Source organism: Simochromis diagramma, unplaced genomic scaffold (assembly GCF_900408965.1).
Source record: "Simochromis diagramma unplaced genomic scaffold, fSimDia1.1 OVJJ01000646.1, whole genome shotgun sequence".
NCBI classification, from domain to species: Eukaryota; Metazoa; Chordata; class Actinopteri; order Cichliformes; family Cichlidae; genus Simochromis; species Simochromis diagramma.
The window spans coordinates 4,728,867-4,753,596 of record NW_024387279.1 but is presented as its reverse complement, the minus strand read 5'-3'; the positions used below and the strand labels follow the sequence as shown (position 1 = coordinate 4,753,596).

Genomic DNA, 24,730 nt, shown 5'->3' with positions numbered 1-24,730 from the left:
AGGGCATGAGAAATGGTGCTTGTGCAAGATCCTCTTACTTAAACTTATACTACTAGCTTTAATAGAGTTACCTTTACTATTAGTCATCCGATGTTACTAATTGGCTCTACACAGACCATCCTAATTAGTCTTGCAGTTTTTTTTAGAGCCCTGCAAGTCAAAGGGCCACACTTACTACACTGGTAAGTGGCTGATTTATCAAATTCAAGTCAAAATAAAGCACACGTGTCCCATTAATTATTGCCTTGTTTAATTAATCAGCTCCGTTCACTTAACCGCAGCCTAGCCTCTTGAAAAATGTCTGTCGGCCGAGAGTATTAATTGCAAAAAGAACCAACTGAAGTTGCGAGCTCAGCCGCAGATCTCTCAGTCAGGCTCCAGAACGGCGGCACTAATGGAGGAATACGGAGGCCACTTTAAGATGAAAAATGGCAACAGAGCCCCGTGTCACTTAATCAATATGAAAAAGCCAGTGGGGAGAAGGAAACCACCGCCTGCAGGGGCCACGCGGTCCCAGGACTCATGTCCCCAGAATGATATGGGGTGTTTAAAATGGGCCCAATTTCACACCGTAACTCATCTCAGTCGCAGTGATGATGGCGCTCGTCCCCAAGGGGGTGGTTGCGAGGGAGGCGATGCCGTCTTGGGAGGTGCTTAACAACAGCATCCATCTCTGTAACATAATACTACAGACAGCTCCAACCAAAGGAGCCACCATCACCGGTGGCTCTAGAGTTGCCTCCAATCACACTGGATGAGATTCCTCATGAAATCGCCTCGGGCAACGCTGCAGCTGTGCCACATCAGTCACTCTTTCTGCTCAGTTATAATCCGAAAGGATCACAAAAGCCTGATGAATTCTGCTAACGTGGGTCATTCCTGCATTTTTTCTTCCGCAATTAAACGAATCAAGTCCCACTCGAGGGAAATTTATTTCCACACAAAGAGCGCTAAAGCAGAGAGGACACCGCACCGACATCTTCAGGGCTAAGAGTCCGGAGCGTCAGTTAGTCTCCGCTGGCCCTCTGCCCCTCTATCTTGCAGCTCCCTCTGGCCCCAGGGTGCTGTTATCTCTCAAACAAACAGCTCCTGTGCCGCAGCCCCGCTCGCAGACCTCATCTATCTGCATGACATGTGCTTCCCTGTTTGTTTTGTCTCGCCTGTTAGACGCGGCCGATGATATTGAGCTGTGTCGACGGCACTCTTCCGTTCACACCAGATGAATCAATCACTCCGGCGTGCTCCGCTGCCCTGTTTAGTGCAGGCAGAGTCTTTTCCACTTCAATCAATGCCGAGGGTTTAGGAAGAGGTTAGCGCTTTTCCTGCTATTTGTTAGGAAAAGAAAAGATCTCAAAAAGCAGCTCTGGCTGACTGACACACACACACACACACACACACAAAGTTTGTCAGTTTCCTGCAGTGTTTTGTTTATTCAAGCCCGACAGGAATATGCAGATTGACTGTGTAAATATGTAAATATACATGGTTAATAGAGACCACTGTTAGCAGATGTCAGCGCACTGAATTGAGCTCGCAGACGCTGTTAAATTCCATGAATAATTAAAAAGAAGCGGAAATTATTCATATAAAATCACACACTATGTTCAGAGAGCACGAATGTATTTGTATAGCAAGTGTGCCGCTTGGATAGTAGACAGATAACAGGCCAAAAACAAAAAAACAAACAAAATAAAAAGTAGGTTTGGCTGCCTGCAACTATCCTAATAAAACAAGATTATTTTGCACGTTTGCAGCGTTAAAGAAGAATTGAGATTTCGCAGTTTTATCATTAACAAAAAACAAACACTGTACAAAAATATTCCTTTAAGAGGGTTAAGACCCTAAAATTACACGACAAAAACAACACGCAGTAATTTCAAAAACAGAAAAGAAATCCTTAAAAGCAAAAACACTTCCTGAAATCATCTGACAAGGAGTTTAAAATGAAATCCTGGAACTTTCAAATTCCTTTCCATCAGCTGATAGAGTCCCCTTCAAGATCATCGGGATCTTGCTGTGTTTGGACAATGAGCAGAGGGTTTCTACGAGGACTCGGCTCTAACAAAGTCCCGCCGCTGCTCCTCCCAGACGTGCCTTCAGTCTCTGTCGCAGCGCTGCTCGGCTGTCTCGCTCCTTTGTGGCTGGAGTCTGGAGAGATTCTCAGCTCCTCCGCCACCCGTTCCCCCAGCACCTGAATCAGCTGTCTGGAGCCTTCTGAGGCTGAGGGAAGGGCATCCTCTCTCCTTTTTTCTGCTGAAAAGCTCGTGGGTGCCTGGGGGGTGGGAGAAACGGAGGCGGAGGGTTGGGGTTCTGGAGGGTTGTCCTTGAACATCTCTCCTCCTCCTCCCTCCTTGGATTCGGTGCAGTCTTCTTCAGCCTCAGATTCCTCGCTCTCACTAGACGACTCGCTGCTGCTGTCACTGGAAGTGCTGCTGCTGTCAGAAGAGCTGCTGCTGTCGTCGCTGGATACGGGAGCCCTCTTGGAAGCTTGCTGCTCCTCTTCGACCGCCACGATCCTCGCAGCGTCCTCTAACTCGTCGATTTCCAGCTCCAAGTCGGTTTTTTGCAGGGTTGCTTTTTCCAACGTTGCTGCCAAGTCTGCCACCTTCTTGGACCTGTGAAGATGAGGAAAAAAAGTAATTAGGAAGGCAGAAAGTTTCAACTCAATACGACACTTACACACAGGGAAGGGAACGGAAAAAAGAGAGATCCAACTACCACTTCATCAGTGGTACCTGGGAGAGAGAGCGGCATGACAACTGACTGATCGACTGGCTCTGCGTACTAAAGACATAGCCACAGGATAACCATCTACAAATCTAATACCCATTAACCAAAGCCCATTCTCATATGAATGCTAAGTAGACCGCGATTTGCAGAGGCGACGGGGGCTCAATGAAATATGGAAATATGGATGTTTAATAATGTAGGAAGATGAGCGCTGCTGATACACGAGCCTTGGGATCTTCTCCTCCCTCCCCCAACTGCTGCGCTCTCTGCAAGAGGTGATAAGAGACCGAGAGGGATTACAGAGGGAGGCAGACCCCTCCTATTCCTCCTTCTCTACCTCAGTCCGTGCATGCAAAAAATCACATGCACACTTCCACCTATAAATATGAAATGGCTAAGCCAACCGCTGCGTATGGCACGATTAGTCGAGATGAGGTCAATATATCCTGAGTGTTTTGATGCTGGAGAGGAAAAGGAAAAAACAACAACAAAAAAACCCCCGAAACATCCAATAATAATGCTGCAGCTGGAACAAACCAGAATAAACACGAGCGCTTTGTGCATTGTGCGGAAGCAAATCAGCCCTAAGAGGCTAAAGACGGTGGAGTTGTGCTCCCAGTCACACTGCAATACAGTCAATAAAAGCGTGGATAGAGAGAGCGTGCAGGCTGAGGCCCAAACAGCTAAATGTCTCCAAAGATTAAGATGAAGAGAATGCCCTCATAAAGCAGTACATTTAACAGAGTTCCCATCCCGCCGCTTTAGTTTTATAGTTGCGACTGCTTGAAGAAAGACGCGTTTTTATTGCTGATGAATGTCCTCCTACAAGGCCCCGTTTGTGTAAAGGCATAAGATTGTGTGGAGGCCCCAGCCTGCACATTATTCACGCTGGGAAAGCATGCCATGCTGCCAAAAACTTAAGTGGTTGCCATTGGGCTCCCCGGTGCAGTTAGGGCGTGTGTGCCCCCATCCCCTGTCCCTCCTCTCATTGCCATGGTGATTACGAGCTGACCTCTGCGGGTCACTGCGATTCAGACTGTGTCCATTCAGGGTGGGAGAAACCATGTGTGTGTATGTTTAGAGGGGCTACTCTTTTTCTCACACACGGCTGCTGTTGCTCTCTCTGGCCCAATTAACCCACTGCTGAGCACCAGGATGGCTCCTCATTACCGTGCACTCCTAATGAGCTCCCCATTCTGGTGAGTAAAGTGTTTATGGAAGCAGCATGTAGGGGCTTTGCATTCATTTAGGACCTCAGGAGGAACTATGTTAACAGATCTCATAGTTGTGCTGTAGCATGAGGACACCCGTTCTCGGCACCACGACAGCCAGAAGAGAATCAACTGCAGATTGGTGGGATAAGTGATCCACTTGTTCTCAGCTGCACCTTCCCAGTCCACACTTAGGTAATGTTTATTAAACTGATTGTTTAAAAACAGAAGTTGTTCTAATTTCCATGGAACGAAAATCATGGTGGACAGAATCTGAGGGCTGGTGATCATTGGTGGATTTCTTGCAGTAGCCCATCCCAGAGTCATTGATGTCAGTGGCTCCAACTTTGAGCCCAGCAATTATGCCCAGCTGGTGCCAGCATGTTGGCAAATGTCAAAGTTCAGGAACATTCGAGTGGGGCTTTCGCCAGGTGACAGTCTGGTTGAACATTTCAGCCCGTCTCACGGTTATCTCTGCAATACCTCGCAAAAATCAGTTTGCCAACGTATGCTGAGAGACTCTTCTCATAAACAGAACTTGGCTGCTTAAGAATAGAAGTGGTGTTGGCAATAAGTGTCATTTCAGATCCACAAATCACAAATAAACACAGCCACACCACCCCACATCTCTGTGAGAAGGCACCACCATTGCCAGATGTGTCTCAGCTCCACCCACCAGACAGACACACGGACCCACAGCTCTGCCACAGAGAGCAGAGAGACAAGACGGCAGATGTAATGCCATCGTTTTGTGTTTGTGTAGTCTCAACTCGCCTCATCTTCACAGCACCGAGGAGCCGCAGGCAAACTATCAGAAGGGTCTTTTTAGTTCATTAACAAAAGTCCCCGGAATTTCAAGATCCAGGTGCAATTAAAAGAAATCGCTTAAGGAAACCATGGATGACCACCTGTCGTCTTGAAGTTAGCATGTGTAGTTGGAGTTTACAGACATCCACACACAGCCTCGCGTTCACCCTCCGATGATGATGAAATCCGTCACTCAGACCTAAAACACTTGTGGATGCGGATATTGCAACTCGAGTGCAAGACAGCTGCGTGATGATCTTCACTGTCAAGAAAGCTCCATGAAAAGAAAACCCCAGCTAGGAAGTGATCCTACTAAACAAATGTCACCTGTAACATATTAAATGCTTCAGTACCCATTTTAACAAACTTTCAAAGCTGATTGGGTCTAACTCACTAAAGCTGCCATCTACAGACACAGACACGTAGAAAAGTGACGAGCTAGGAGCCAACATGCCAAACTTTAACTGTATTCTTTTGCTGTAACTAATAAATTACTTCAAATGTGAAGCGTCTGACTGAAGTCTGGTTAATGCAATTGAAGATGATTTTCCAGTTTGGGCAGTAGCACATAAACGCACCACACGAGAAGAGCTTCTAAATACATGCAAGCGTTTAGAAAATTGAAAAAAAAAAAATCAAGACGAGCACCAGAAACTGTTTGTTGTGGGCACTGCTCACTCTAAGTATACGCTGTCTGAAGCTGTCACTTATGTGTGAACACAGACAACCACTGCATTCTTTGGAAAGCCGAGTTTAAAAGTCACTGTTTTTGTTTTAAACAATCACAAATAACTTAATGTAACCTCATATAATTATGATGATGATGATGATGGAGCCTGTTCAGGGTCCCAGGTTCTGCAAAACCCACGTGAGCGCTTCCTGTAGTGAGACTGTGGCAGAGAAGCCTCCTGCAGCACAGCCACTTCAAAGACTGCCCTGTATTCTCTTTCCCCCGTGGGAAGTCATTATTGCGTTAGCGTTGGAGAGGCGCGCTTGTTTTCTCTCCCCTCCCTTGCTCTGTGGTGGGAGAAGCTCGGCCTGCAGTGAACACAAAGGCCCTGTCCAGGAGGGGGGAGGGATAATGTTGTACACAATCCAGTCATTACTATACTGCTGTTGTGGCTTGCCTTCATTAAACTGAGGAGGGGCGCCTTTTTTCAAGGTTGGAAAACTTCTGGCGAGACAAAGACGCCTCCATCTGCCAAAGTCTTTAGATGAGAACGTGAAGGGAGAGTGTGTGTGTGTGTGTCTGTGCGTTGTCTGTGAAAGAGCCGAGCTAAATTACAATCTGACATTTCTTTCATCAGGCTTGTGTTCAGTGAAAGAGCAGCTCATTCAGCGTGTCTGTGCTCTTGAAAACATCTCAGATAAAGCTTGTCCTCAGACGCAGAAATCTGTGTAATATAAGCACCAGATTTCCTCAGAGTAACTCGCAAACGCATCATTCACCGGCTGAAGGGGGGGGGATAAAAGCCGACGCTTCAGTGTGACTGAATGCTGAAACGGTCCGAGGGGCTGTAGCCTCTCCCGTTCCAGAAACGAGAAACACAGATGTATTTATCCGGGGAACCAGTGTTTGAGACCCCAATTACAGCTGCCTGAGGACCCTTGAAACACTGGTAGATGGTTCACACAATTGAGACAGGTGTGGAGGAACTTTTTCTAATTTATATTTTTGCCTTTTTCTTTCTCTTTGGTCATATAATGGCTTAAAATGCTTATGAAGACAACATATTTACTGCAAGGATGTGAGAAGAGCAGAGCAACAGATGCTGACATCATAAAAAGGTTCCACCGAATTGTATCAACTGGGAACAGAAAATTTCAACCCTAAACACCGGTTGCAACTGCCTGGTAACTATTCCACTGCATTTCATGGCTGGTTGGCGAGTGGTTGCAGGAGGTTGCTTGTGGTTGCTATGTCAAATTGCTTGCAAACAGGTATAAGTTGCTGCCCTGAAAACCCTTTTGTGATTGCCACAGTTGCCCATAGTTGGTAGGAAAGTCACCAACGTTTCTGCAAAAACCAGAAAAAGAGACTGTTTGCCTTCAAAGTAAAAGTTGCACCTTCTGAAACATGTTGGTGTCAGTGGTAAGACAGAACTTTGACTTGTGGTCTCCGTTTCTGGTTTGTGTCTTTCAGATGTTACTCATCAAGAGTCATGCTGGCATCTTCCATGCAAATTACAGCCAACTGTAGCAATCTGCTAACAACTAAAGCAATCACAAGGAGGACAATAGGAATGCTTGCCAGGAATGTGACAGTATTGATGGTTGGTGTCACAGATGTTGTAGCCCAAGGAGGCAATTTCACCAAGTGTGAGTCAGCAACCACTCAACAGCTGGTCAGGGTATACGCATTTTTCCTCTAACCGACCGTGGTTGCGAGGGTTGGTCTCCATGTCACAGTCTGAGACCAAACATCAGTCGATTAATGGGAGAGCCCCCAGCGTCCGAGCCCGAAGGTGGTGCATCACATCCCTCAGGTCACGAGTGTGATCAGAAGCATGCTTGTAGTTTCTTTTCCAACATCAATGAAGATTCTGTGCAAATAATCCATTTACATCATGTTCCCAAAACTGAAATTCATATTGGAAAATCATTGGTTTGACACATTCGTGATAGGTGGGAACGATTCTATCCTGTTCTAAATCCAGCTGGAAAATTATTTCCTGTTCTGACCACTTGGTCAAGAGCACAGGAAGGGGTTTAAAAAAAACAAACGAAAAAACAAAAACCGCAGGATCGTTGGGAGTGGTGTAGTACTGCACAAAGACTCCATCTTGAAAGGGAGATCAGCCAATGATGAAACTATTTTGTGAAGGTTTTGGGGGTTGTCATTAGGGATGGCAATCGAGAACCAGTTCCCAGTAGTTGAATTCCTTGGAGTTGTTGGCCTGCTAACCTATCAATCCAGCTTATTGGCTCCACTTGTACTACTATCAGCTGATTTCATCTGATATGGACATTACATCGATTTTTATTCCACAAGAAGATGACAGCACAATGGTAAAGTAGAAACTGCATCCAGGAACAGGATGCAGAAACAATACACTACTAAAGGAACTTCAGCTCTTTGCAAGCACCTGGATGGACAGCATGCTAACGCTAAGCTAGCCAAGACCCAAGAGTGACATCAAAGCGGACTGAATGCTGACCAAACCCAGCAGCCAGAGCCTGAACTTCAACAGGTAACAAACTGAGTAACAGTCAGGCTGCAGCCTCCATTTCTGCCTGTTCACGTTTCTAAAGTCGAAATCGCCACGACGATCACTTTAAATAGTCTTTGTGCTGGTTTGCATCTTTGCTTGTACTGTTGGCTTTGTGTCCAGGAAACTAAAGGAAAGATCGTGTGTCCTCACTTGGGTAGGGATTTGTGTTGGTGTGTCGTGGTGGTGGTGTTAAATATTACTTTTTTTGAGTAATGACACTAAAACTGATCACAACGAAAAGGTTAAATAGCATCAACATGCACAAACATTAGACCACACAGGATGTAATTAATTTGTCTGTGATCTACTGCTTAGAGATGGTGGTGACTCTTAAAGCGGAACCAGTTAGAATCCATAAGGATTCTCACTGGGTTGTCATGTTCCCAAATCTCAAGAATTAATCTATCACAAGATGCAAATTTAGAAAAAGCATTCTCTTACTCTTTCTTAGTCCTTTGTGGATTTGGTGGCAGATAAAAAGAAGCGTCTCAAGTGACAAGTTTCTATTGAAATTCCTACATCATCACTTAGGTTTAAGAGGAGGATTTAAAAAAAAAAGCATCCAAGTATTGCAGGCTTTAGTTTGGTCTGAGCTCAAAGAAGTTAAAGACCTCAGGATTGACTTTGAAACTTTTTGTCAGAATGTTCCAGTTGGATTTACTCTCTACGTTTGGGATTATGGGATCTTTACTACAAATGCTCAGCTCTTTACTTTTTCTCTGCTTTTACTTTCTCCTCACTTACCATCTGACTTGTGTAATCACAAAAAACGCTCAAGTCCTCTACTTCTCCAGCCTGTCTGCTTCATATCCCACTGCTAACATCTCTTTCTAGTATCTCACAATGTGACACAATTCAGTGTTAGACACCCTTTTCTGATACGCCTGTAGAAAAAAAAAATACAACAATCAATTGAATTAACTGGAGTGAACACTCCACACGAGGGTTTAGGAAATTATGCAAGCACAGTACTCTGTGTTTATGATGAGCTGTGTGTTCAAGACAAAAATCTGGAGTGGACTCCTGCTGAGAGGAAATCTGTACTACTTATCCCTGTTAGCTGGGAGACATTGGTGTCTTTGTTCTGCCCGGTGGGGCCTCTAAGGATCTCGTTCAGTGATGCGGCTAACGGCAGATAGAGCAGCTCCATTATCTGTTTCAAAGCTTTCAGGACAGCTGTTTGACAGTTGTGTGGTGCTGTCTGCTGGAAGTCCCTTCCCAACAAACATTTGGGTGTCAGATCAGCTGGGAGATTGACACGTGAGCTGTGTTAATGTGAACAGAAAAGCTTTGAGCACAAGTGAAACAAAAACATCTGTAAGTGCCAAAGGCTGAAGGGGAAACCTGGGTAGTATTTGACTTGTGTGTTACAATAACACAGAGTTACGCTGAGGTAAAAACCACCAGTCGTCCTAGGCAGCGTGGGGAGAAAGTGTTGACACTGAGCACAAGGGCACTTTCAAGGTGTTTGACCCACACGCCTCAGCTGACACACTGACCCCACGCTTGACCTCCTTGCCCTGAGACACTTGCAGTTGTTAGAGCTCCAGAAACTCCCCCACCCCACCCGCGGGGGAGCTTTTGTCAGAGCTGCTGACAAATCTCCCCGACGGCCGCCGCCGAGGACACAACGCTGAGGTTGAACAAGGTGAGGGAGGCAGGGCGAGGGAGGCATTGTGAGCGCGTAGAGCCAGCGAGGGGCTGCTCCGCTGTCTAAAAACAAAAGACTGGTCTGAGGAAAGAGAATGCCTACAACTTTATTTTTCGACAGTTGCCCGTTGTTGCTTTTCATGCTTTTCTGTGATGCACTCTCTTTTCTACAGTTGAGAACAACACCCAATGTGTCTCTGAGGACTGCTCACTTCACACCTACCATTCACAATTATTTGAGTCTGTCCATTCAGCTGCTGTGGTGCGAGGCTCGGCCCATCCTTAAGCCGCTTCTTGTCAATTTTCCAGTTTTTGCAGCAATGTGTCAATGTCCAATTCACACATCTCAGAGGCAATTCACACTTTTGCTCCACAAAAGAAAAAGCAGACTAAATTTTCTTGCTAATCACTTCATCCTCTCCTCAGACTAACCCTGAAGCGCTTGTATTCTGTATTCTCCGCGTTTTTCTTTTTTTTTTGTCGTGCTAGACTATAATTGACCCAATTAATAAGGGTGGGTGGGTGGCTGCGAGAGAAACCTGTGTGGTAAAAGGAAGCTGTGGCCCTTCTGATTCTCTGAGGTACTGTAACACAACAACAGGCTTATAAAGCTTCGTGTGCGCTGGCTGCCGTGGATCTGTGTTGGCCTGTCTCCAAGCTTTTTGATAAAGGCAGGCAAAACAAAGAAAGAAAGTGAGGCGACTCGCTTATTTCCCCCCTCTTTTTTTTCCTGTGCAGTCCAGCAACTCTGCGGGGGTTTTGGCAGCTGAAGACCTTCAAAAGCATACAGTGAAACTAATGGACTGGAGAGGCTGCTGCTCCATTTGAAATAATACTGTCTGCTAACAATTCAGAGATAATTAGGATTGGACGGATGTGTGAGGGCGGATTAAAAACCATACCCAACAAAAGGATGTTTGTGTGTGTTTGTGTGAAATGGTGACCGCTCCAGTGAGGGGAAAAAAAATATAGCCCAAAACAAAACAAAAAAAGTTCCTCATTATTGAAACAACGGGAAGCGCAATTTGCTTTGAGGTTGCACGCTTGATCTCAGCGCAAAGGGGTTCTGCTCCGAGTGTCTGAGAGCGTAGAGGAGAGCGCCTGCCCCGTGGCTTAAATCATGATGAAGTCTTTACGAGGTTGTAAATCTGAGACCGATGTCTCAGCAGTCAGATGAACTTTAGGAGTAGAAACGCATGTGGGACACAGTGAGGAGATTAAATAAATCAACCACCCCCCCCCGCAGCCAGCAAACATCCATTAATCGCCGTGTCCATCACGTATAGCTGATCGCATATGCCTCGGCAGCAGCAGCGGAGAGGGAGCGACAGGATACGGGGATTGCACCGGGGGGTGGGGGGTATATAGATTGCATCTCATCTAACCGCCTGGGCTCCCAGAGACGACTCACTTAGCGGAGGATGACAAATCCTGCGCGGGGGAATATCTCGCACTGTGGGAAAACAATGCCTACACGATCTGTCATCAAACCTGTCAGATGATACAAAGGGGGCCGCCACAACAAACCGCATGTATGATAGAGGAGGTTGGTCTGTGGAAATCACCGCTGCCGCCTCGCTCTCCTGCGCTGCTGCTTTGCATTCTGACTGCAGGCTCCTTTTAATATTACACTGCAAACATGGGAACATAGTTTCATAAACCGCGAGAGAAGACTGTATGAGGTTTCTATTGAGTGTGAGCCAGCGCGCTCATACATAAAGAACGACAACAACAAAAATCTGTTCACGCTTGGTTGCTCTCTCTCAAGTGGCAGGAGGTGATAGAAGTGCTTCTACTGTCTTTTTCACATCATGACAAAAAAAAAAAAATACTGTACACTTTTATTTAGACAAGAGAAATGTAATGATTCAATCACAGGTCAGCGCTAAGAGATCACGGGGCCAATCCGTTTAATGATCGATGAAGGGTGTAGTGGCAGCCAGCACGTTTGGCCAAGCTGACATTTAGTTCCAAAGTAGAGCAGGGAGGGAAGGGAGGAGGAGCAGTGCTCCGGTGTGCCTCGGAAGAGACTGATCGACTTTCTCTGTGAGTTGACAAGAGCTTCAGAAGCTCCGTGCGCTTACAGACTAAGATCGAGTGCGCGTCTTCTCTCTGCTCTGTGTCTCAAACAGCCCTGAACCCGACTCCTTATTCCTCCCACCCTTTACGAACGCAGCATCCGCTGCATTTTCTATTTCTTTTAAAGAGCAGCATTCAAGACTTGTGCTGGAAAAATGTAGAAATGAGAATGTGAGGAAGGGAGGTAGAGACCGCTAAATCCCTGCAGACCTTTTATCGTGTCTGCATCTGGGCGCTGAGCCTACAACATCAGGCGCGCATTTTTCAACTGGGCTTTTTCCAGACGAGCACACCACTTTGCTGAACCTTGGCCAGGAGTAAAACTGAGCTCATTACTCTGTAATGTGCTCGCAGGCTCGCATTTAAAATGTGACTAATTGTTAAATATGAACTAGGAGGGGAGGAGGAGAAGGAGAGAGCCATCAGACCTGTGGCATTTGGGAAGAAAGTGCAGATCTGGCATCTTTGGGCTTACAGTTCTAGGAAAAGGTCGCATCCGCTAAAGATTGGAGAAGCCCACGCAGACGCGCATGAGCTCCTAAAGGTTTCGTACAGAGTGAATCCGCTGAGTGCAGCTGGCTCTTTTAACATCCACTGATGGTACTTTGACCACATAAACTGCATCTTTCGCAGGCTTGGTCGTGCAATTGGCCCTGCTGTGACAAAATGACACTGAAGCATCGCGGGAGGGGGCAGTCTGAATGGCACAGTGCATGGCTCTGAAGGCAATTCTATCTAGATTGAGGCCTCTGAGGTGTCTGCATGTGTGTGTGAATGGATTTGTGTGTGCTGGTGGACTTACTTGACTCTCTGGATCCAGATGCAGTAGTCTGTGATGTACAGATCGTTCAATATGTATGCCGGCTCGTTCTCTCTGAAGACTCTGTGAATATCCAGCAGGCATTTGAGGACGCAGGCTTTCCCTGGGCACGGCAACACAGCCGGGGTAGGCAAATGGAAAAACAGTGTTATTCGTCCTCACTATTAAGGATGACAATGCACTCCAGCTGCTGGCAGATGCAGCATGTGTCTTAAGGCTTGCAGTTATTGTTCCATACATAAAAGCCAAGATACAGGATCAGAGGGAAATCCCAGCGAGCAGCAGAGTAATTTCATCCATATGGGTTTTTTGTTTTTTAGGAAAAAGAAGTGGTTCATCTGAGACAAAGATGACAACTCTATTTCTGGAGTCTGTCAAATTAATAGTGTTTCTGCTCAAACTCTGTCAAACACTGCTTTGCCTTGATTTATCAAAAATAGCTCTGAATGTTTCTGATGATTTTCCACTTGACATAAATCTTAAGCCTGCCTGTTCTGCTACTGCGCTGCATCCTTATCTGTATCCATTTTGCTTCTGATTTGATGTTACATCAATTAATTAGACGTAGCATGTAAAAGCTGAATTTTTTAGAAATCTGCATCTTGTTGATTTCCCCCCCCCTTTTTTTCCTCAAAAACTATTTCTTTCCAAGAAATCCCGCCTGGTCCTAAAGGAGGAGGATCACTTTCTCAAAGTCTTTCTTTGGCAGTTGGCAGTACATTTGGTTTAATTTACATTTCTAACCTTAGAAATGCTATAACTTCCAAAAGTGACATTTCTCATACTGAAAACTACAACAAGCCCGAGGGGAGGTGGGGTTGCAGGGGGAGACACTGGAGTCTATGGCGTCTATGCAGCTCTTCATGCACACAGCAGATGTGGTCGTTCATTTCCTTCTAATCCTGTTTGTTTCTTATTTTTCTCTCCTAATTTCTTTCATAAAAATCTGTCTTTGCAAAACTTTAGAAATGTCACTGAAAAACAGATATGACACTAAAGCTTATGCTTAATTAGATTTTAAAATTAGGCACAAAAATAATTTATTTGCACTAATGACTTGTGGTGCTTTCATTAACACTGAGCGGCAACAACATTAAAGTTGCAGTGATGCCAGTAGATTCCAGATGCAAGTCCGTAATCCCAGCTATGGTGGTCGTTATTGCACAAACAACTCTAAACGCCGTTCATCTGTAATGAGTGTAGGCTGCCAGTGCGCTGTTTATCTCAGCTGGTGTCCACGTCTATTTACTCTGTAAAAGGAGTCCAATATGCATCGATAAATCAGTGAAGCTCGCTCCTGTCTGATGAAAGGTGAGTTGGTGAGAATGAATGAACTGTTGTTTTTGCCCGTGTTAGCCGCTGTGAGCAGAACTGTCTTAAAAGTGGACCTAATATTGTTGGACTCTGTGCTAATAAGCTATGTTCTCGTTATTTGAGGGGGAAAAAAAAAAATCTCATCAGCTGGCATAATGTTAGCTTATAACCAGCTGTTATTGTTATTTGGCCATTGTCAACTGTCCGGAGATGGAGGGTCGCACGTCCAGTCTGCTGACAATAACTGTCACAATACTGTTAATAAATAACAATGTTTATGTATGTTTTTGTACAGTTAGAGCTCTGACTTCAGTTTAGGAGATGAAGCTCGAGGTGAGGAAGAGCATGATGTTTTATCCAGATGCCGGTCGTGTTGGCCCTTTTGCCTTTGTGAAGGGGAGCCCTAATCAGATGATATAACAAAAGGCATGAGCTTTCATGTTTTCAGTCTAAAGGTGAAGAGACAAATTAAAACACGTCTCCACAGCATGTGAATGGCTCCTAGTTTTCTTCTTTTCCACCTTTGATGTATTACGGATGTGACCGGTCTCTAGCCACATATATAAAAGTCCATCTTGGTCACTGTTCATGAATCCAGGGCAACATGCCGGCTTCACAAACTCTGCATTTTTAATGGTTTAATGTGGTCAGACACCGCAACACACTGTAAAAAAGTTTAATATTGTGGCTGTTCTCCATGCGTAAATATACTGGTTTTTATATCCTTGGTTTATTTTGGGAGGAGACAGAAGAGGAGGTGACTGGATTGAGGTACCCACAAACAATAAGCCAATCAGCAACAAGGAGAGTGATTTAAGTGATTGATTTAATGTTGGAGAGAAGGACTGTGTGTCATTATGACTGCAGAGTTCATCCCAAGAGGCTGCTTTGGAAAAATGTGTGCTCCCATCTATCAAAGCAAGAGCACAGAAGATGTATGTTTACAGCCACCAGAAATATCCACCAGGAAGCCACCAGAGCTGTGTAAGCTGCAAAGTCCCAATATGCAGTTGATGTCTAAGAATAGCAGCACCTCATAGCTCTTTATTTGCCTTCATACACTTAACTGTATAACTATTGCCACAACACATTAAACGTGTTATTTTAATTTAATATAAACTTTTTAAGTGTTCATTTGTTAATTTTAAGCCAATAGAATACCATGTGCTTTATTTAATGCAAATGATAAAACATACAGATGGTGACAGAAAATGTATGTCTACTGTCAAACTATCTACTAAAGAATGTGTACGTTCAGTCCTTATTGACATTTTTTGACAGTGTGTTTTGAAATTGTTTTAGAAAAACAGTTTCCTCTTTCAACACCCCAACTGCATCACACACAGAACCACAATGGTTCATCTGGACGTAGAGTTTTCAGTGGGAGAAACGTTTCGTCACTCTAACAAGTGACTTCTTCAGTCTCAGCTGACTGCAGGTTTCCCCAACCTTACAAACAGTCCATTGCATAATGACTGAAACTAGCACCACTGAAGGAACAATGGGATGTGAGGTCAGTTCCTTGATTCCTTCCTTATTTTGCAAATTGCCATGGCCGTTGATTAACAACCACTGATCAAAGACCACGAGTACCATCCACAGTGAGCTGATAGAAAAAGACGTACCTTTAGGCCCCCTCCTCGATTCAGAGATGGTCTTTCCCTTTTCACGTAAATGGCCTCCTTGACTCCCCGCTCAAACCAGCGTTCCTCCCTGTCCAGGATGTGTCCAGACGTTATTTGGTTTCCCCAATGTATAAGCCATGGCAATCCTCCTGGCACTTAACAGTACCTACATTGCTCTGTTTGTGTCAAGGGATCATTGGCGTGGACCATTTTTGGTGGAGTGTGTTTTGGCGTTTGAAAGCCACGCAGTCTTTGGAGAAAATGCGTCTCAACTGTTCCGATACTCCTGACACATACGGAATCACTAAGGGTTTTCGCTTAGGCAGCAGTTGTCCTTCTCTCCTGGATCCTGACCTCACAGCCCATTGTTTATTCAGTGGGCTGGTTTCAGTCATTGTGCAAAGATACTGTTTATAAGGTTGGGGAAACCTGCAGTCAGCTGAGACTGAAGAAGTTGCACGGACGAGTGACGAAATGTTTCTCCCACTGAAAACGTCCAGATGAACAGAACCAAATTTTTGGATTTAATTACCTGCATGATTGAGCATGCATCAAGACGATAAACTGAATACGTGTGTTATTCTGAAAGGAATTTTCTCCTGAAGCACATAGCTAGTTAAAGTGCTGCAGCACTTATCCTTCAATCAGGCATATAAATAGCCATATGATGTGGCCAACAATCCGCTGAGGGCAAGAGAAAATGCTCCTCTCCACCTCCAGAGAGCTTGTTGGCATTGTCCAGAGACATTCCAGACCAATCAAAATAAACAGCGTACTCACAGCGAGGAAAACCTTGAACAAACATTTGGTCCTCATTTAAAGCATGGCATTGTATACAAGGAACTGTGGCCTAAGGAAAAAACATAAAAGAAATATTTTTTTTCTTTTTTAAAGAAAAAAAAAAAAATCAAGGCTTGGATTGTGTGAAGCAAAAAAAAAAAAAACCAAAAAAACCAAAAAAAAAAAAAAAAGGTCTTGCTTCCAAGATTTATTTTTTTTTCCAGAGAGAAGCTTTCTAAGTTGTTTGGAGAAAACTGGAGCAAAGGTTGAGTTTAACATACTGATTGTTGGTGAAGGGTTTAGCACAAGTGAGCGAGGCATTTCAATTAGGTATCATTGGGTTATCCAATGAGTGGGGAGGGAGACGCATTCAAAATGTAGAGCAGTAATTCCTTCATGGCTGCAGACTGGGCAGGCATGCAGTGTGGTGGTGGGTGTGAAGTGGACCAAAAACAAAAGCCTGCTGTGTTTTCTAGACACTGCAGCAGCAAAGTAATCTTTTTTTTTTTTTTTTTTTAAACAGTTTTTATGTTTTTTACATAAACACTTAATGATGTATGTGAGAAACACAACCTCAGCCATCTTTGTCACAGCCTTTTCTGATGAGGAATTTAAAGTATTCTTATTTTCAAATATCTTGAAGGACACTGACAGCCCACAGCATTTTTTTTTTTAATTTATTGCTTAAAACATGTTGAGTAAAACTTCACAAAGACCAGTAAAACCACTGCATGATAACCTAAAAATGGTCCTCGCCACCTTGTCTTCAACTAAAAACAAAGCAGCTTCATATCTAAAGGAAAATGAGTACAATTTCAGCACCATGTCTCAGTTTTGTTTTTTTGCATTATAAAGAAGCACTAATGTCAAAAGTCAGTGGCAAATTGGTGCAGCACCTTAGCTTAACCACCTTACTCTGGTGTCGTATGGCAGCTACAGAGGATGTCATAGCCAGTACGAAAGTTGAAAAACTAGACTGTGTTGAAAGACTCAGACCTGTGGCTTGGAACAAACACTCATTACATTAAACATTTTAACTTTGCAACACAATGGTTCCCAGTGTATTTTCCACTGGGAAAGTCCAACAACTATTCCCTCCTCCTCAGCAATTTTCACAATAAAAAGCCATCCAGTGGTCCCTTATGCAGGTGGATATTTTACTGTGCTGTGAAAAAGTAAAATGACTTAACAAGGGAGGTAATTACTTGCTCCCTAAATAGAGCCAGGTAGATTTGGACATAGGTTTCCCTTTATACAGTCAGAGGAAAAAAATCATTTTAACGCTTGCTTAAGTTTTTTGGGTTTGAACAGTGAGAGACAGAACAATAACAAAAAAATCCTGAAAAACGCATTTCAGAAAGTTATAAATTAAGTCACATTTTCATGAAAGAAATAAGTATTTGATCTCTTTCAAAACACGCTTTTGTACTTGGTGGCAAAACCTTTATTGGCATCCACAGAGGTCAGCTGTATCTTGTAGTTGGCAAAAGTTTTGCGTACATCTCAGGAGTAATCGCACCAACTGTTGTCACCTTCTCACCCAGCTGCTTGGTGATGGTCTTGTAGCCCATTCCAGCCTTGTGTAGGTCCACAATCTTGTCCCTCATATCCTTGGAAAACTCTTTGGTCTCGGCCATGGTGCAGAAATTAATTGCTCCAATGGGCAGCATTCTTTTATACGCATAACAAGTTGTGAAGGCTCCCAATGGCAGCTCGTTGCCTGTATAAGATAGACCTGGGGGCTAGAAGTCCTACTGATTGATGAAAATGCGAATTCATTTATAACTTTCTGAAATGCATTTTTCTGGATTTTTTTGTTATTGTTCTGTCTCTCAATGTTCAAATAAACCAACCATTAAAATGATAGAATGACCATTTCTTTGTCAGTGGGCAAACTTACAGAATCAGCAGGGGTTCAAATAATTTTTCCCTGAATGTAAATCAAGTCAACATTTAAACACTGCATTTGTAATTACTCAGGGAATCTTTGTCAAATATGAAAATTTGTTTAATTATATGAAAAATGCAAGTGTGACAAGATAAATAAATAAATAATAATAATAATGATGAGGAAGGGGGTAAATACGTTCTCTGTTTGACAGACCTGCCACCATGAATAACTTGGGGAAAAGGAAATCTACTGAAGGTTCTTTAACTCATATCAATAACATTTAAATTATATCTTTTTTTTTTTCTAACATTTCAGAGTAAGAGCATTGGCAACAGGAAAAGCAGCAAAAGCAGCCGGAAGCATTCTGCCTTTGTCAGATTTACCACTAATGATGATATGCTTGAAAGGCTTCATCCTGTGGCAGGTCTAATGTGCTGGGACAATTCTTCCCTGATGGCACTTTTCCTCCCACCCCCACAGACGCATGCGGATATCCACTTCTTGTGGCTACGTCCACACTACGCTCCGTGTCCACACTGGCGTTTTCAGTCGGTTTTACAGAGTTGTGCGTCCACATTGAAACGTCTGTGCGCAAAAGTGAGTGAGAATTAAAGAATTTGAAGAAAAGCTATCTGGAGCATGTACAAACTGATATTCATCAAAATTGAGAGCAATCAAAACAACTGCTGTATAATGCCCTCCGCTATCTTTGTTTATTTGGTCACATGACTGCATCACATGACTAAAATGCGTCATCGTTTTAGCAAGTCTGCGTTTTCGAGTGTCCGCACTGCAATGGAACAGCTCCGTTTTGAAATGTATTCGTTTTTGAGAGCGTTTTCAAAACGCTGCGTGTTTCCTTGGGGAAAACGCCGTCTCAGTGTGGACGGGAGGCCAAAACAGAGAGAAAACTGGTGTGGACATAGCCTGAATCTCATCCAATAAAATATCACCCTGGCCTGAATGTAAAATTTCATTACTCAGACCAGAGCGCCTTACTCGACCTAAAACTTGACTTCCACAAATGTAAAACTTTCCCAAGAAATTCCAAAGAAACGTTGGCTGTAAAGGTGCTGTTGTGAATGAACAACACAGGAACATGGCGGACCTTTATCGAAGGACACATCTGACATTTCCTGTACCGCCCTTTCTGTTTGATCACGACAGCAGCACGACAGTGGTGCCCGCCTCGACACCTCCTAACTCCGACTGGCTTTCTGCTCCTCTCTACCTGCCCGGTGGCTCTTTAGTTACAGCCTCTTAGGAAGCAGGTGGAGGAGCTCCTTGAGAATGCTCACCAAACTGCCAGAAGGTTGTTTAAATATTTACCCCTGGATAACACTTCCTCTGAGGCCATAATCTGCTCGCTGCCATTAATGGGTTTGTTTTGCTAATATGAATGTTTGCTTGTACAGACAGTTAAATGAAGTACCTCGAAAATGGAACGTGCATTTCCATTCGCCTTATCCTGACAAATTAATTAGTGTCTAAAGTAATGCTGGGAGGAAAGGCAGCCTCACACATGCAACAGAACGAATTACTGTAGTGTTACAGTTGATTAAGGAGAAGCCCTTTTACTTATTCTTCATAATTCTTGTAAATAATGAAGGTTATGAGCCGGGAGGGAACATTATTGCATATTAAAAAATTAAGTCCCATCCCTCCCCCCTCTAAATTTAAACAAATAAACAGACGCTTTGGCTTCTTATTATGCACAGAGTGGAGTTGGAATAAGATGTTCTTTGAGGTGTAAGGAGATGGAACAATTTCCAGGTTTGGGCTCAACAAGAGAAATCTCTGCTCTGAGGTAAAAGACAGAAAGGAAAGAGCGAGTCTAACTGCTGTTTCCCTGGCTCTCCTGATCAACTCATCTTCCTACTTAATGAGGCGAGGAAATGCTAATCTGGGGCTTAAAAGGCCTTTAATTTTCTGTCGTTTGCTAGTGTTAAAATCATCACAAGCTGGATAATCTTAGCCCTCACACATCCTGAGTATGTTTACACTGCTGACTCTCAGCTGTCTGCGGGGGCTTTTGATTTAAAGATTACGTGCAGCTTTGAGATATCAAAGTCAACAGTCCGTTTTCCTCTAATCCACATTTCGCTCCCTGAGGGGGTGGGAGCCCGGCCACTCTCGCTCTCTCGCGTAGCTGGAGGAATATCATTTTCAAACACTCGCTGCTGTCTTCTCATGGGCTACTTTCCATCAGTGGCAGGCTGCTTCTGCTAAACAATACTCCATGCAAAGCACGCTGGCTATCAGGCTGCCTTTTCAGCAGCACGCACTCTCGATCGAGCAGCATCCTACAGGCTACGGACGCGCAGCAGACTCTGACTGCACACGCTAAAACCCATTTACATATGAAAGCGCTGCTCTGCAGAAACCACGGGGTGGGCAGAATCAATTAACACTAATTAGCCGAGATCCCGTGTTCACATTGGAAAGAAATTAGAGTTGATTTAGCTTCTAGTTTTAACTCAAAACCACAAAACCCACAAAGAAAACTGCAGATCATGTGGCAGATGTCAAAGGGTCACTACCAGTCTGCAGAGGTAATAATGGTCTTTATGAGCTTTTGTGCATATGTGTGCGTGTTGCCGGTGTAGGTCTGGTAAGCGTGTCTCACCTGAATGCAGAATTTTAGCCGTGTCATGAATCGCAAGAGAGACCAACGAAAAGTGTCTGTAGAGCGGGTAGCACAAAACCCTCCGTCCAAATGACACCAGGACCTCTTGCAGGGAGCTGTATGTCTGCAGGAAAAAGAACAAGACATTTGTAAGAGTATCCTGCACAGAGCCAGAGCACAGAAAGGGAAACAAAGATGCAACTGGCTGAAAGGGCTTGAGGTTTTTCCCATCCCCTCTTATTCTTAGACTGAACACTGTTGGTGAGAACTGCAGTTGATGGTTCTGTAATTACTCCTAACAACTACTCATTTATAGAGCTGGCAAAATAGAGGCTTGCAACTCTTAAACACCTCCACAGCCCTGGACTGTTAATTGCTGCCTCTCTTTAATCACTGCTATCACTCTCTGATGTTCTCTGCACTAATGGACATGGCCTGGAGACAGAACGAGAGATTTTTATCACCCCCCCCCCCACCCTCAAATTCCCTCGTTTTTTTCTTTGTGGCTTGTTAAGGATGTATTGCAAGCTTGCAAGTGCATGTCATTGGGGATCATGCTTTCCCTTGGGCTTGTTTAGCAAGAGTGTAAATAAGGTCTGCTGCAGCTGCGGGGGGGGGGGGGACTCACAGTCACACCAGTACAGTTGACTGAGGACAAGTAAACAGGCAGCAGATGGGGGGTGGGGAGGTGGGATAAGGTGGCAGGGAAAGAGGAATGTTTGGCATAAGCGAGGAAAGAGAGAGCGAGTCAAGTCAGAGCATTAAAAAAAAGATAGCAGACAGCAGAATGGAGTGAGGCAGCAGAGCTGTATCAGCAGTGACACACAGATAGACAGGCAGTCAGAGACGGAGAGGAATCCATTGTAGAGCAGAACAGAGCGAGGAAGTGGTGGAGGAGGGGGAGACTGAGTGAGGTGGCCCCTCAATGGGAGCTGACAGCTCTACTGACTGACTGACGAGCAGCAAAGGGCTGTCGTGCAGGTGAAGACTGTTCTGTGCTTCCCTGTCAGCACAACAGGGAAACTACTTCCTCTCAAACCATGGTCTAGGTCTAGGCTCCCAAACGCCTCCAAGAACCCCCACAAGACTTGTTTAGAACTGCATTTTGATCACAAGTGGTAATCATGTGTGCGTGCCTGAAACCTAATGAGGACGCTCTGGGATCCCGTCACTCACTAAACAGTCAAATGCCCTGTGGGACCCTTTAACCACATGTGCAGTGTAGTGTGTCCCTAGCGTTTATGAAGGATCGTATGTTCAAGTGCATCATCTGTTTTGGCAGATGTAGGATAGAAGCATGTTGCCCTAAGTGCGAGACAACTGGCAAGAACAACCCACAGGCCCTATGCGCAATAACAATGACTGAGCAGCTCTCGGGGTGTGTAGCAGCAACTGTCGGTCGAGGTTTAAGCTTGATTTATAGCTGTGTGTGAAGGGATAACAGTGGAGCAGATGTGCACCTCCTCAAAAATGTGACTGTAGTGTTGGACAACTGAGATAACATCCTTCCACTCTGTAACTTTATTTTAAAGTTGCATTTGTCTTCCCTCCATTGGCAATGTAAGTGACAATTTAGGAGTTCTGATTGTTGATTAGTGGTGGAAAAATTTTAAGAGCTCAAAAGAAAATAATCCAAAGAGCAGCTGGACGATATGAGGAAAATCTAATATGACGATATTTTTTTGGCTGTATCGCGATACACAAAATATATCACAATATGTTTAAATAACCTCCCAATCTGGTCGTATATACACACAGATGCTCAGCGCAGTGTGCCAGGTAGAAATTTTCCAGTTGGGAGGGGGTGATTAATGATGCATTAATGTGGGAGAAAAGAAAACCTCACAGTGAATTACATGGAGACAGCTTAATACTGCCATGGCAATTTATACTCGATGGTTACGGTAAAGACATTATGACCATCATATGTGGAAAAACCTGTGATACATCGAGTATTTTTGATATATCGCCCACCTCTAATCCAAAGTACAAACCAACTACAATTTAGAGTGGACTTTAACAACGTTTCAGCAAGAAACAGAGTCCCGTCTTTAAATCTAGTCATGTGTCCTGTTAATGGTGGACAGAAACTAAAATATGCTATTCACTTTGCCCTGAGGGGTGTACTGTGAGGTCAGATTAAGTTTTTTGTGAGCTACGCTGAGTCTTTTAATAGAATGGCTCTCTATTCATCTGGTTAAATCACCACGGTGAGGATATAACCAGGTCGGGACCAGGTTATGTTCTGAGTTTTAGTTAAAACAGTCTTAAAAGTATCCCGTTGTCACTGATTCTTTTATTTACAGCAGGTTTTAAGTGTGTTACAGATTATCTGCAGGGGGAATGTGTTTTATATGTGCAAGCTGTTAAGCCATACCTTACTAAAAAATACTGAGTGAAGTGTCACATTGTTGTGGGAAAGCATAAACGTACTCTAATCTGCTGGAACTGCAGTGTATTTTTCCATTATACTTTTTACATTCTTTAGAGATTTTCAATCACCATTTTCTTATCATTGTCATATGATGATACATCATCATAACAAGTCTGAGTGGGCTGCAATTATAGGGACCATTTTTATATAGAAGAAGAGTTATTTTTTTATGTGAGTGCACACAGAGCCAGAACCAAGGAGCCAGACTTAACATTGATAACCACTGTTGTGGTACCATTCATCTCCACCTGGGGTTTTAGGATTTGTCAAACCAGCTAATGCAAAGAAAACCTGGCTGTGTAGAACTTATATTATATACCTCTTTGGTGTTGTTGTTTTTGTTCTCAAATGTAATGACAAACTTTTAAATTTACTCTCTGTGGCAACAATAAGAAGTGGCTTGTGGGTATTTAGTAGGGCTGGATATTACCACTGATTTCTAAAACTCAATTCTGATTCACAAGGTCCCGATTTGATTCGTTTCAGTTTTGACTCAGACAGTCAGAAATATAATAATTCTGATCATTTCTCAGTACATATCCATATTTTTATATCTATGTATAAAAACAAAGCTGACACTGTGAGACTTCATCAGAGGTGTGAGCATCACAGCAGATGTCTTTGTGTCAAAGTAACTGAGGATAAAAAATGAAGGAGCTTTTCCTGGCCTGGCTTTTTATAGCAGATAACCACCTTAAAAATATTCTGCAGTAGATCAAAAACCATGAATCAACATTACCTGATGCTGCTGAAATGGAGCAGAGCAAAGTTACAAAGGTTTATTAGAGACTCAGCCAAGTGTTTTGTAATTTGGCAGAATTTTAAAAAGTTTAAATTTCTTCAGTATTGAACAGCAGAAATTTGTTTCTTTTAAGGAGTAATTTTGTAAAAAAAAAAAAAAAAAAACAGTGCGGCCAACATAGCTGCACACAACGGTAGACTGGTGCGTAATAAGCAAATAATGCAGAAAACAGATTTTTGATTGGAAACTGCTCTTGACGTACAGAGAGAGCGAGAGAGCTGTGCAGGAAGTGTGATTTTATCATGGTGGAAACAAAACAGCAAAAGTAAGAGGGAACTAATGAAGATGTTTCTCGAATGTGAAGCGCAGTTTTGATTTTCTTTTGCTGCTGGTTCAGTCAATTTTGGTTGGAGAGAGACAACCTTTCAGCCCTGACGGCGTGTCCATGTGCATGCCGTGGGGCTTTTTGTGTCCATTTTTATGTCTTTTTGTGAGTTTAACCTGAGATTCTGGTGTTTCTGGCAAAATACATTTGTAAAAAAAAAAAAAATCTAAATTGCCCATAGGTGTGAATGTGGGTGTACCCCGCCTCTCGCCCTATGACAGCTGGGATAGGCTCTAGCACCCCCCCCCCGCCACCCTGAAAAGGATAAACGGAAGCGAATGGATGGATGGATATCGCTTTATTCAAACCAAAATGCCAAACAAAGCTAACACAATAACAACTGATGGTAATCTAACTAATAATTTACCAGTCTCGACAAACATTTATTCAATCTACTTCAAACTTGGCTCATGTGTTGCTAAGT

At 43.7% G+C, this 24,730-nt stretch overlaps 1 protein-coding gene across 4 annotated transcripts in view; it reads right to left on the bottom strand.

The window, feature by feature from the left end:
• Positions 1-1,406: 1,406 nt before the first annotated feature.
• The window catches only part of shq1 (SHQ1, H/ACA ribonucleoprotein assembly factor), a 44,005-nt gene continuing 20,681 nt past the window's right edge, over positions 1,407-24,730 (bottom strand). For all 4 annotated transcript variants that reach the window (XM_040002973.1, XM_040002972.1, XM_040002975.1 and 1 more), the window contains 3 exons: positions 20,746-20,869; positions 12,492-12,612; positions 1,407-2,615 (listed from right to left, as the gene is read on the bottom strand). In XM_040002973.1, coding sequence (XP_039858907.1) covers positions 1,976-2,615; positions 12,492-12,612; positions 20,746-20,869 — 885 coding nt within the window. In that variant the 3' untranslated portion in view covers positions 1,407-1,975. The remainder of the gene's footprint in view (positions 2,616-12,491; positions 12,613-20,745; positions 20,870-24,730) is intronic.